This window comes from Balaenoptera physalus (genome assembly GCF_965194825.1).
Source record: "Balaenoptera physalus genome assembly, chromosome: 17".
Lineage (NCBI taxonomy): Eukaryota > Metazoa > Chordata > Mammalia > Artiodactyla > Balaenopteridae > Balaenoptera > Balaenoptera physalus.
In genome coordinates, this window is record NC_138895.1 from 29,763,711 (window position 1) to 29,778,260 (window position 14,550).

At 39.3% G+C, this 14,550-nt stretch overlaps 1 protein-coding gene across 2 annotated transcripts in view; it reads left to right on the forward strand.

The window, feature by feature from the left end:
* Positions 1 to 11,183, forward strand: part of ATP6V0D2 (ATPase H+ transporting V0 subunit d2) — a 48,900-nt gene extending 37,717 nt beyond the window's left edge. Inside the window, exons 5-8 of one of the 2 annotated variants that reach the window (XM_082434017.1) lie at positions 1,177 to 1,254; positions 7,104 to 7,280; positions 8,485 to 8,562; positions 10,199 to 11,183. In XM_082434017.1, coding sequence (XP_082290143.1) covers positions 1,177 to 1,254; positions 7,104 to 7,280; positions 8,485 to 8,562; positions 10,199 to 10,360 — 495 coding nt within the window. In that variant the 3' untranslated portion in view covers positions 10,361 to 11,183. The remainder of the gene's footprint in view (positions 1 to 1,176; positions 1,255 to 7,103; positions 7,281 to 8,484; positions 8,563 to 10,198) is intronic. The other variant, XM_082434018.1, reaches the window with a different exon arrangement.
* The last annotated feature ends 3,367 nt before the right edge of the window (positions 11,184 to 14,550 follow it).

Below are 14,550 nucleotides of genomic sequence, written 5' to 3' on the forward strand. Positions count from 1 at the left end.
GATGGATGGATGGATGGATGGATGGATGATGGGTGGGTGGATAGATGAGTGCGGTGAACCATATGAATCCATTTCAGAAGAACCAGCATACATAGTGAACCTTGTGTTATGTAGTGTCCATCTCTGTCCTCAATCCTGTTAACAGAGTCCCTGAATTTCACAGTTAACCTGTCCACACAATTATAATCTACTGACAGTGTGCAGCATACCAAGATGACCATCTGTGGACACAACATCATGGGCACCACTTTGTATAACCTGACCAGCTGTCTGTCTGGACTATGCTGCCGCCATTTGAGTCACTCTGTGTAATAAGGGCTGAGCAAAATCTATCCATTTTCACTCACACCACTGCAGCATCTTTGGACACTCTCATAGAGTACCTGAATGAATATATATATATCTATATATATTCATATATGTATACATTGCCATGCTGTATATCTAGCTTCTTATGTTGAAACATGTGGGTCTCTCAAAAGCATTGCATTGCAGCAGTTTTCCTTTTTATATAAAGACTTACGGGCTTAGAGGAAGCATCCCTGAGATATAGCTAACAGAAGGCACTGTTTTAAGCATTTATAGGCATTAGATCACTTAATCCACCCAGCAAAACTATGTGCCATCCCCATTTCTCAGATGAGAAAACTGAAGCATGGAGAGATAAATTTACTTGGCAGAAGTCAGTTAGGTAGTAAGTAACAGATTTGGGATTCAAACACAGGCTGCCTCTACAGCCTAGACTCTGCCTTTCCAGTGTATCTTCCATGCTCAATGCCATCCCAAATGTGTCTCCTGAGCACTAGGAGACATTAAATATCATCATAGGACCAAATCTAGACTTATTTGCAGAGCTCATAAGAGAGTTTGGCACTCTTGTTAGAATAGCAAGAATCAACAGTGTGAAATAATCCAAGAGGCATGCAAAAAAGTGCTTGTTGAGTAATTATAAGCTATGATAAGTACAATTTTGTTCTTTTATGGAGTTCCTTTTTTAGGCTGTGCAATGTGCTTCAAGGTGAAAGTTTGCACCAAATTTATTATAAAATATCTCTCTAGGGGAGAAGTAATTCAATTTCCATTAAAGAGTTTAATAACCCATGAAAAGCTGATCTAGAAATTTCCAAAAGGAAAATATATTCATTTTCTTGCCTTATGATCTTTCTTCTTTTTAAGTCTTACATCGAGGCATTCTATAAATTCTGTAAGAATCATGGTGATGTCACAGCAGAAATTATGTGTCCCATTCTTGAGGTAAGAAAGAGTCCTTGAATTTTTTTATGTCAAATAATGTGCTTATACACTTTTCATTTATATAATCCTACCAATTTTTTAAATCTTAGAAGTTCTTTTATTTAGAAATAAAATAGCAGTATATTTTGTTATACATATATCATTTGATGTCTTCAGTTAAAAGAGGTATTTTCTTAGTTTTCTACATAGAAGAGCTATCTTTGAATTAGAAAAGAATGCTTTCGATAGAAGTTTGATCATGATTCACTTTGATGTAGTATGAAGAAAGTAGATTATAATTAGTTAAAAATTTAGCATGCTTTGGACAATTGGTGCACTATAGGTACTCTTATAATAATCACCAACTTCCCTCCCAAAATTGGGCAGCTGGGGACCCCCACAACTTGGCAACAAAGTCTACTGTGGGCATGGTTCCTTATATAAATCCTAAAATAAAGGTTGCCCCAAACAACCGTTGAGCATCCCCGCTCTTGGCAAGAAGATTCTATGGGTAGTGATTCACAGTTGCCATGCCCACTTAAACCTCACAGTGTGTCAGATGCCACCATTGGTTCCAACCTCTCTAATTGATGTTATATTCTCTTTAATTCCTCTTTATCATCACAGATTTCATCTGTGCCCACAGGCCCTCTTGCTTGCAATGTCAATCTGCACATGCATGAGGGACTCAGGCCAGAGATCAGAATGGTCTGAGGGGAATTCTGGGCATAGTTTGCACTGAGTATTTGACATAGATCGCTCTTGCTGGCTTCCTATTTCACTTGGATCTTAAAAAAAAAAAAAAAAAAAAAAACCATTCTGGGCTTAAAAATCTCTTGCTTTGCCCTGTGAAACAAAGTTTTGTCTAAAGAATATCTTTAACCATTAGATTATCTGTTACAGTGGCTTCTACACTGGTGGGTAGATATTTAAGCTGTTCAGTGACTTCTGATTTCAAGAAAAGCCTGATAAGAACTACCCTTTGGGTAAGAAGAGAAAAAAACCTGAAATAACCTCATCTGCATCTATTTCAACCAAATGTTCTGAAACTGCATTTGATAAAATTAGCTCCCCTCAAATATCTAATTATTAACATTTTACAGTTAAAGATACTGTTAAAACTTTAAGGTCAAAGCAGTCCTTGAAGTAAGAACTCCTTGGAGAACTCCAAAAAATATTTTTTGTCTTTATCTATATTATACAGAGAGTGGGCATCGATAAATAACATTTTTTTCATGGCATGCTAATTGTCAGAGAGTGAGTTAGTCTCTTCCAGACATGCTGATAACATAACAACACAAGCAACCTAGTGACTCTATGAAGCTCCTCCCTTTCTGTTCATAAATTTAACTACTAGCCACACTATAAAAAGCCACATTATCTCTGGCTCAAAAATGTAGTTTCTACATGGCATAATTCCTGTGGTTTAGAAATGGTTCATGTAGTTTATACCTACAAAATATGTAGGAAAAGATTAACATTAAAATTAATAACCTTCACACCTGTCAGAATGGCTATCACCAAAAGGAATACAAATAACAAATGTTGGCAAGGAGGTGGAGAAAAGGGAACCCTGATACACTGTTGTTGGGAGTGTAAATTCGTGCAGCCACTGTGGAAAATAGTATGGAGGTTTCTCAAAAAACTGAAAATAGAACCAGCAATATAAACCAGCAATTCCACTACTGGGTATATAGCCAAAAGAAACAAAAATACTAATTTGAAAAGATACATGCACCCTAATGTGCATAGCAATATTACTTACAATTGCCAAGGTATGGAAGCAACCTAAGTGTTCATCAACAGATGAATGGGTGAAGAAGATGTGATACACATATACAATGGAATACTACTTGGCCATAAAAAAAGATGAAATTTTGCCATTTGCAGCAACATGGATGGAATTGGAGGGCATTATGCTAAGTGAAATAAGGCAGAGAAAGACAAATATTGTATGATATCACTTACATGTGGAATCTAAAAAATACAACAAACCAGCGAATAAAACAAACAAACAAAAAGCAGACTCACAGATATAGAGAACAAACTAGTGGTTACCAGTGGGGAGAGGGAGGGGGGGAGGGGTAATATAGGTGTAGGGGGAAAAAAGGGTTATTCTGGGATTATATGAAATGTGAAACTTCAAAATTGTAAAGCACTTAGTATTTAAAGAATCTTTCATTCAATAAAAAAAAGAAAAAATAATAATAACCTTACAGAGGTATACAATGGCACTATTAATAGCTAACATTTATTATATACCAGATACTATCCTAAGTGCTTTATATACACAAATTCACTTGGACTTCAAAATAGCACAATGAGATGGGTAGTTTAGTACCTCATTTTCAGAAGGGACAACTGAGGCACAGAGAAGGCTAGTAAGTTGCCTGATGTCAAACAGCTAGTAAGTGGTAGTGTCAGGATTTGAATACAGGTAGTCTGGCTCCAGTTCTTATATGTTTATCTACGTTAAATTACATCTACATCAAATTCACCTGCACAGTTCTTTTGTATAAAAACTGCTCTTCTGTGCTAATTCTTAAGCAAGATCATACTGCATGTGCTACAAAAATCAGAAGTAAATAAGAATTATGTCTTTGTAAATGTAAAAAGGATAGCACGGTATTAGCAGAATACTTATCACCAGGAGGATTTGGTCAAAGTACTACATACCCTGTGTTCTCTTTGTCCCTTTCCTATACCCATGATACTACTTTATTAGATTAGATTTTTTTCAAGCTGTGTTAAAAATAAAAATCCATTTAACTATCTTTGTACATTTATATAAAAATATCAGTTATGTATGTTATGCAGTTATAACATTTCTAATGATATGATTGGAAGAGGCTTGTCAGTTTTATATAAATACACCAGATCATGTAATTACTTCCCCTTTTATTTGTGCAACTATAGAGCACTTAGAGTTTCTGAAGTTCTTCCATATTCTCATTTGATCTCATTTGACAGGAGACTTTAAAAGACTGAATACAGTGGAAGAGGGCATTAACCTAGGCTTGCAGGTTAAAATGTGACCTAATCACAAGACTGTAGCTTCATATTTAAAAAAAGAAATTGACTTATGTTCCAGACAAATGTGCTGCAGTATACTGTTTGCCTCTTATTCCTGCTCTTCTGACAGTCTGTAAGGTTAATGAAGCAGTGAAAAATAAGCACAGAATATGTTTGTTTCATCTCCCTCGGTCAGTACACATGCTAATAAGGCTGGGTTTGGTCCCAGTTCACTTCACTCTCTTCCACTGCCATCGACCCCTCTATCCACTGCTCCCACCAGGGAGACCCTTCCTCCTGTAAGGAACTGGCCAGAATTTTTGACTCAATGAGCCCAACTCCATCATGAGCAACGGATAATGGTTTTGAATACATCAACACTGCATGGTTATCTTTTGCAACAACAACAAAAAATAAGTTATGGTTTTAAAATGCATGAGTGTTTGAAGGGTAGAGTGAAAGGAAAGACATCCGACGTACACTGTACCACACAGGCTGGCTGCCCTCTGAAAATGATACGGGGCTTACAGGAAACTAGTACCACCCCATCTACTCTCCTCCATAATCAGATGTCATAGCAAACTGTCTGCTTAGGGATGGTCAAAGACAGAATAGCTCCTTTACAATTCAAAAATTACAGTTCTTTTCACTAAGAGAATACACATACACACACACACACACAGCCTCTCGGCTAGAAGTAGTAAAGCAGATAGACAGTTATAATAAAAGGGCAATTAAAGTATAATAAGGAGTGAAAGGAAATCATATCCAATTAGAGAGGAAAGAGAAGAGCTTCTTATGAAAAGGATTGCATTGGATGGAACCCTCAAATGCAGGTAGGATTTCAACCTGGAGAGTTATGGAATGGAGTGTGTGCTCTGCAGGCAAAGGGAACAAGTATTAACCAGGACAAGAAATTGGAAAGTGTGTGGCGTGTTCAGATACCCGGCCGCATCAGTCAAAGTCCTCTCTTCTTGGCATGGCTTGTGAAGCCTCTCCTATTCTCTCCCCAGCTACCTGTCAATCCTGCCTCTCCAGCTGCTTCCCCAGGGTTGGAGCTATGGCCATTCCTCCAAAATGTCATGCTCTACTCCATGCAGCTTCCTCCTCTGCCTTGCATGCCTGCAGTGCTGCCTACCTGGCCCTATTTCTCTCCTTATTATTCTAACATTCTATAACTAGGAAGGACGTTGAAGATCATCTGGGACAATTAACTCCATTGTTGCTCCTCCTGCCCTATTTGTTATTTCAAGGTTTTTTTATTGCCATGAAATCTCCCTCTTGCATTTCTTCTTTTATCCCTGGAAAGTCTGAAATTACTGGAAGGACTGGTTATATTCAGTAGCCAGAGGCAGCTGCCTTTGCTTCCAGATAAGCCCACTCCTCGCTTCTGGCACACCCATAATTTCCATGAGAGCAATCAAAAGTATCAGAAGGAACCAACTCTCACTGTACTGATAGGAAACACCTGTTCTAACAAAAGAGTTCCGGTAAAATCTGTTGCAAGTCTGGATTTGTTATTAATTAGTCAAACATAGTATTGTAGAGCAATTCATTTCAACTTTCGTGTGCATATGAATAAGCTTGGAATCTTGTTAAAATGCAGATTCTGGTTTACCAGGTCTGGACTACGGTCTAAGATTCTGAACTTCTAACGAACTTCCAGGTGATGTCAAAGCTACTAATCCTTGAAACACACCTTGGATAGCAACATTGTAGAGAATATTAGAGAATTTTTTAAATAGTAGAACCATAGTAGCACCGTGGGCCATTCCATTGGATTTAGTAAACAGTTAAGATCTTCCTGTGTCAGGCACTGGATATTCAAAACTGAACAATCAACAAGAGAGACATGATCTCTCAAAGATTTTAGAGTGTGGTGGGGTGAAAGACACTTGCACAGATTTTAAAATAATGTGGTAAGTGCAGGTTGCTTTGGGTGGATGGAGAAGGCTTTCTTAGCCCAAGGACATCATGGCAAACTCCCATGGTGGGCAGAGGAGGTGCCCGTGGAGGACAGACTGAGATGAAATGGTCAGAGTAGGTAGAAGAAAAACTAAGAGAAGTCCAAAGGAAGAGAAGGCAATTTCAAGAAGGACTCCGTGGTTAGATAAGACAGAGAGGCCTGACGTGGGGCTGGGAGGCTCGGGTGCCTAGTGGTGCTCAACACAGAGAAGACAGGCCGGGAGTACATGTGACCCACTTGAGAGATCGTGTAGCCAAACCCCACCATTTACGAATAAGGAAACTGAGGCCCTGAGAGGAAGATCACTTGTCCCGAGCCCTGTAATCCTTAGCTACAGACTTAAATTTACTGATATCTAACCTAGAACTTTAAAGAAGAAATACAAAACCAGGAAAGTACAAACAAATGGTAAGTAGCACAGTTTCATTATGTAAAAAATCCTACTGACATCAAGCAGAAAGGGATGTTTAACATGTATGACATGCACATTTTGTGCTAAACACTCTGCTAGGCCCTTCTATTTACATTACCTTGTTCTATCTCTGAATCGACCCCAGCAAGCAGGTATTATTCCAATTATTATGGAAGACACATTTGAGACTCTAGTGGCCTACATGAGAGAGACACATGAGTAACTAATAACAGAGAGCCTGGGAACTGAAGTTTAGTGGGAGGTCCTGGGCTCCTGGGCTGTTGTCACTGCTGTGTGATCCTTCTCTGGCAAGCAGAGTTACTCCGTTACAGGAAGAGATTATGGGAACATTAATAACACATGTCTGTATTATAATTAGACATAGATCAGGAAAGGAAAGCAAATCATTTTGGAAATGAATTTGTCTAGAGCGTTTAATAGATGGTTCAATTTTACTGAGTTATTGTCTTGCAAATTCAGTTTGAGGCAGACAGACGTGCTTTTATCATCACTCTTAACTCCTTTGGCACCGAGTTGAGCAAAGAGGACCGCGAGACCCTCTACCCGACCTGTGGCAAGCTCTATCCTGAGGGACTGCGCCTGCTGGCCCAAGCAGAGGACTTCGAGCAAATGAAGAGAGTAGCGGACCATTATGGAGTATGTGTTTATCCCAGGTTCCTGAAAAGTCTTGTGTGATTTCATCACGTGTATTTTAGAAGTCCGCACATCACATTTACACTTCTTATCTAAAACATTTATAATGTTTGTGCAATAGAAAGCAGTATCTCTTGCTGTAATGTCTCTCCCAAAGAAATACGCTGAGTTTCTAACCCAAGCTATTGGTGTTTTTTAAGGTTCCTGCCAAGCAACTACTTGTTTAAATCTCCAAGGAATGGTCATTTGAGCCCTTTTTTTTTGAAGTGCTTGATAAAACAAGTTCCCCAAGGGACTGGTGCAGTGTTCTGGAAATGTGAGCTCATGCCACAGTTATGTAAAAGAGCCTGACCCAGCCATCCTTTCAAGTGCCCATTGGGCAAACAGTGTTAGGTACAGACTGTCTACTTGAAGGACAGGGTAAAATATGGACATACTGTTTATACCACTCCCTTTGCTCAGTGGCCAGGATTCGGGAAAGAAAAGAGGGCTGCTATGTCCTCTCCCACTCCAGCACCCAACTGCTCTTAGAGAGCCTGAAGCTTCTCAGCTCAAGGTTATAACCTCATCCCCTGGTACCGTTCCTTCTGACCTGCAGACAGTAACATACAGACCCTCCAGGTAGCTTTTCCAGAACTGGAATGACACTCCTCTTATCTTTGCCTATGGATTTCCGAAACCCTCCAGGAAAGATAAGCCAGCAAACAATTCGTGAACATTTGTGACATCTCTTGTGTCACTGCAAGAGGTTCTTTAGCATAATATTAAAGTTTGAGTTTCTCCCCAATTTCCACCCCTTCCTCACTTGAAATTCCATAATGAATTTTAATCAGTTGTCATCTCAAAGAACCCATGAAGCCATACTGATTAAACCACAAGCACTCATTTAGCCTCTATAATGTGTCTAACTAGCCCTAAGAATCAAATGTGGAAATCAGCTCAGTGTACACTGAAAGTAGAACTGCTTTTGCCTCTTACCTTGTAGGCCTGAACAAGCCAATAGGATAGAATGCCATCTGTACTCTCGTTGTTTGGATTTTTTGGTATTTCCTCAAGAAGCCAAAGAACCTACAAAAAAAATCCAGGCCTTCTGGATAGATTTTCTAAGATGGGTGCACAGTTTCTATATTGCTGGAAAAATACAGTTTTTATATTTATAAAAAATGAAAATTTGTTAAAAAAACAATTTCTTGTCTTTGTTTTTCAGGTATACAAGCCTTTGTTTGAGGCTGTAGGTGATGGCAGTGGGGGAAAGACATTGGAGGATGTATTTTATGAGCGTGAGGTATGATGTAAATGGAAATGCTGCTAACTTATATGCTCTTTTTCTCATACTCTGGGTCTTAGTATTTCCTTTTTTTTACTTGGGTTTTCTTTTTACAGTTGATCAGGCCAATTGATCATGTACATTCATAGTTTGAATGTGTATTAGTTAGTATCTCTGCCTTGGAGAGTCAAGGCACTGTGGTTCACATATGATGGCTTCTTGTGGGATTGTCATATCCAGACAGATGTGCATATAGCAAAGCTCTGGAAGTAAGGCAGCCATTCTGTAAGTATCTAGAGAAACAAAGCTAGGATGTTCTCATGATCACATATTGACTGTTCCCAGGGGGCACACCCTGTTAAGTGCATCCCACTCGAATCCACCCCTTTTTCAAGAAGGATTTATCACTTCTGTGCACAATTAGAACACTTAGGAATTATTTGCATGGAAATCCATCCCATCTAGATTATTCTCTTTCCCTGAAAAGGCAGAAGAATACTTGATCCATTTATAGCCAATTCCTGAGCTACTGAAGTATGCAACAAGAGGACTTTGTGGGAGGGTAGCCAGGTAAAGTCCCCCAAATCTGGAGACTTTTTTCTAGTGTACTTTATTCATTTCCCTAAAACCACTGGTCCTTCCATGTCAGTCTGATTGGAACTAACGGAGAACCCTGAAATTCACCCACACTTTAGGGTTAGACTGGCTTGAGAAAGCAGTATGGGGGGTCTTCCTGTAAGTCCTACTCTAGACATTTTCCAACGATTCTCTAGAAAGAAGTAAAAACAATGCAAGTATTCCCATATATTAGGGATGTTTTAAAATTCCACACTATTGCCCTTCTGCTGCCAAGACGGCTGTTAAAGGAGCTGCCCTTGGCAGGAAAAATGTGTGCCTGTTTCTAAGAGCCGGGGGCCTCCCCTTCCTGACTGCTTTGCTTGAGGTTTTCAGAATTACATGTGGGACTCAGTACCTCTTCTCCTTTCTTCTAAATGGAAAAGAATAAAGGAATTGTTCCATTTCAGACTGCAACCCAGTTAAAAAAATGTTTTTGAAAATTTTCTTTTACTGATCTGCCTTCTGCAGAAAAAAACTATTCAACTGTATGTCAAGTTGCTGCAGAGCATCCTAAGGAAACTCATAATATCACCTGGTCCAAACTCCAGAGGCCTGTGACATTACCCTGAAAGGCAGTTCAATAGCCCAAAAACCACCTTAAAATTTTAAAAATTGTGGCCAAGGAAAAATACTTCATCTAAATGAGACAAGCCTACTAGCTAGAAGCCAAATAAATATCACTACAAAGTTACACACACACACACACACACACACACACAAACACACACACACACCCCAAAGTCCTCCTAGGAATCTTGGTGCTAGCAGTGCTGCTGAGATTTGGAGCTTGTCTTATGATTTTACAAACTTACTTTTTAAACTACTGTTGTCTGCCTTTCTCTGCAGAGTGACGCTCTCCCTTTAGACTTGCTGAATTTCCTACTGTTTTCCTTTCTTTGACACAATTTAGAAATTGTCTATTTAAATACAGATAAGCACTACACAAGCACAAATCAGTCTGTAGCTTAATATTATTTCATTAAAGTAGTATGTTCCAGAAGAGTTGATGGTCCATGTTTTTTTTTTCCTTCCCCAGGTACAGATGAACGTGCTGGCATTCAACCGGCAATTCCACTATGGTGTGTTTTATGCGTACACCAAGCTGAAGGAACAAGAAATGAGAAATGTCGTGTGGATAGCCGAATGCATTTCACAAAGACATCGAACTAAAATTAACAGTTACATTCCAATCTTATAACCCAGTGACGGGCCTGAAATGCAGAAAATCATAAATGCTAAGAGGAAGTTACTGAGGGAAATAAGAGTCGTGTTATATTATCTAGATCACACAAATCTAAGCCACACTGCACTTCATCAATTGCAGACCGACCGGAAACTCAGCAAGCCAACCCTGAAACAAAGCATTTCTTTTTCTTCCACAAGCCTTAAATCTTGCTTCCACATTTATGTCTCATTCTTCACCTTGCCTTAGACATTAATTTTAATTAACCCTATGGTACTTTTCGTATTCTTATTTTTGTTCTTTTAAAAATCAAATCTTTTAAAAGTGTTTTGCTTTCCCATGATTCTCCACAGGCCCAAATACTGAGTGTCTGCTTTATTTTTTAACTGTCCATCCCTTCCCTAGGTCCACAAAAATCCAGAGCTGTACGTAGCCAACATGGACCACATATGGTGGAAAATACCTTATTTTTTTCTAATACACTTTGACCTGGTAGGCTTGGGAAAGGTACATAATTCCAAATCATATTCCATAGATGCAGGTAGTGTTAAATTTGTTATTAAGGCTACCACTTATAACTAATTTTCTCACAACTTTCTTTAAATAAAAGGTATACCTCTCTTTCTTCCAGTTTCTTCATACTTTGCCTGAGAAGAAAGTAACTCCATTAGTTGTATTTTATTCATTCAGAAGCATAAATCACAGGTTCGGTTTACAGGATATGGATTCTCTATAAAACTTCAGTAGAACTGGTGCAGAGAGCTACCCAGAAAAAGAAAAAGTGACAAACACTGCTCTAGTGCTTTCTTCAAAAATAAAATATTCCTAAATAGAAAAATCTGTATTTGCTATAGTTTAAAAATTAAACATATTTGAAAGTTCTTCAAGTGAGAATATTTACAGAGAATATACATATACTGGTAACTAGAATGAGGCACAAAGACTAAGAAGTAAATCAATTTTTCTGCAAAATTTCAGAAATTTTTTTGTAGAACATTTTCATAATTTTAGTGATAGGAATGTTTAAGCATAAGGAAAAACAGCGGCTCATACCGCCAGAAAGAAAGCCAAGTGCCTAGCCTCTCAGCTGTGCAAGAAGCCTAGGCCACACCCCAGTTCTGATGGCAGGGAGGCCGCAGCTGGCACAGGGCTCCTGTGCAGATCCATCAGCTGGACCCAGGGAGTCTGCTTCCCATGTACAGCCTCTGGTCTGGAAAGCATCCTCCCTGACTTGTTCCCGCCCCTGCATGCAGCTGCTGTCTTCCACTCTGAGGCCTGGATGCCGGGAGACATCTACATTTTACATTTTCACCCATGGTGTCTACAGTGGGGGTGGGTGAGTATGGGGGTAAAATCCTGGGCTTCTTTAAGGGTTGAGAGCAAAGATGTTGACAGGAAAGAGGCAGCTTAGAGAAAGTTGATTCTCAGACTAAGCCCTTCCCACCCACCTCTGCATGACATGTGTGGGGGCCCTTCATGTGCCACAAGGCCACAGGCTGATGATACTTCTCTTGTTCCCTCCATATAAGTAATGAAGCCACCAATCCCCCAAACCCTTTCCCTAGCCACCAAGTGTAACCATTGTGTGAATAGAGACGAATTTCCTATAACCTCATGAGGCAAATACTGTAGAATGTGCCCCTATTAGAGAAGGGGATACACGCTCTGCAATTTGAAGAACTTTCCTTGAACTTACAGCTTTTAAGTGCTGCTGAGATCTGACTTCTCTGTCTTACCTCAGGCAACTGGTCCACACTGGAGAATATGGACATTGAAAAACATTACATATGCTAGAAAACGAGGCCAACAAATCAGGTACATAAAGCAACGTAGAAAACAATGAGACAAAAATGTATTTCTTTTTCTAAGTGATCGAAGTTGAGGCTCCTTACCATCCCTTTCCCACCCTCCTCCCAGCAGTATTTCATCAATCTGTCCTATTTCCACCTGTATAATTTTCTGCAGTTGGTCTTGGAACATTGTATTCCAATGAATTCTATACCCAAAATTGCTGTCAGTCTGCAGCCAATCCTGCCTGTGCGCTGGTGCCGACTTCCGGCCACGCCCTCCCCTTCACCCAGCTCCCTTTAGCTTCATTCTCAAAGGTTCGAAAGTACTTTATCAGTCTCTCCGTGGGCAGGAACCCGTTAAATCTCTAAGAAAGTTTTGCAGTCAGGAGAATTTGCGGTGCTAGGGGATTCAAAATTAGCAATTGCAGTTCTCAGGATATTTGGCGAATATCTGAGAAAAAAAAATGCCATCCTTTTATCTGTTGCAATGCTTTAGGAATGCTGAGAGTAAATGGAAATGACCATTTTGAATCTGGGTGAGTTTGGACTAAGCCTAACTTGCTGGATAGTGGAGGAGTTGAGTTAACCATTGGCATGGCAGCAATGTAATAAGACATTGAGAAAGGGATATACATCTTTGTGGAGTGAAGAAAGACTTGGTGATGATCAGATTTGAGGGGTTTCATTAGTAGTAACTTTTAGCCTACCACTTGAAAAATGCTGTCAATGTCAGATCTCACAGGTAAGACATAGCTATATGAGAAGGATACGATTGCAGTTTCACCCTGTTTTGTCTTAGTTTCAGCAGCAGACAAAATTCTCCTTATTGTTTGATTCATTTCAGTCATTTTGAGTCATTTTCTCTTCCCTTCCACAAATGGAGGCATTAATACTAATATGTGGGGAATAGAATTGCTGAGGAATATATGTGACATTATCAGACCATATCATTCTTTTTTTTTTTAAATTAACCAATTCCTAACTTTATTAATATTTTGATAGATAAGAATAATAAGCACAAAATTAATATTGGTATCTTATTCCATGTCAAAATCAGAACAATGTATCAACGTGAAATAAAATTTCATAGAAAATCAGAGACCGACATATCCTCAATGTCCTATGAAATTCTCTCATTTGTTATATTTCCTTCCTCTCCTTTGCCCCATGAAGTCCTCATTAAAAATATGAAATTTCATACATCATTGATAGGTCATTCAAAATCCCTAAAAATAACTCTGACAAGATAATATTCCTCTCCTGCCCATCGTTCCTAGGTTTTTCTTCTGTAAACAAGACAAGGGGCTTCATTCCTGCGAAGTCCACATCTTGCTAAATGGTGCAAATTAAAAATTTCACTGGTACTCACACCAGCGGATGTAGCGGGGACCTTGCGGAGGAAAGCCTTGGCTGTGGTAGTGTTGAGTTTCTCTCCTTTAGTTTGCCTTAATCTGCTGTTAATGGACCCAAATACCCTCTTGAAACCCCAGGCCTAGGCCAGTGCAGACATGGGCTCTGCAGTTTGCTCCCTTACTCATCCTGAGGTGCTGGTTCCGCAGACCATATCATTCTTAGTGATTTCATCCCTTATGTCTCACAAGAGCTGATGTTAGGAGTTTTGATGACATTTTGGATTGCTGCATAGTCACAAAATCTATAAGCTTTATAAATATGAAAATAGGATGCAGAAACTATCATAAAGGCCAAACCACCTGCCCTGAGCAATTTCCCATCCTGTTTTTCCTCTTTTACATCTTCATTATTCTATCTGGCCTCCCATCAATTACTTTTCCACCCTCCTCCCGCTTTCTCCTCAGTCACTTTGTGCTGCAGTTTTCCACTTCCACCACCAGCTTGATCACTAATTGAAATCCAGCTGGTCAAGTTGGAATTCTCTTTGGAAAGAAAAGAGATACATTAAGAAGATGCACATTGAAACTAGTGTCAATCAATGTATTAGAAAGGAATTGTCCCCAGAGAATTATCACTCTGACCAGATCCACAAAATGTCATTTAAAGACTAGGATCATTGACAAGCTGTAAAAGTATATCAGTAGCTCTCTGCAGACTTCTGATATCCCTGGGAATGTTGTTAACATTCCAGCCAGTGTGGCTCCTTTATTGACAAAGTTGGAAACAAGTTTTTAAAATAAATAACTAAATAAAGAAATAAGAAAGTATTAGGTCTCCATTTCAGGTAGCAAGAACTAGGCTCCCAATCAATAGAGAGGGCTATCATTGAGACTGGTTGCAGTGGCTTTACATGTCTACACATTCTTTAAAACTCCCCCACCAAGAGATGGGGTCTTTGTCCCTCCTCCTTGAATGTGAACTGGCCTTAGTGACTTAACTCACAACAAACCAAATCCAGAAAAGCAGTGCTGTATGACTTCCAAGGCAATGCAGTTTCCTTTG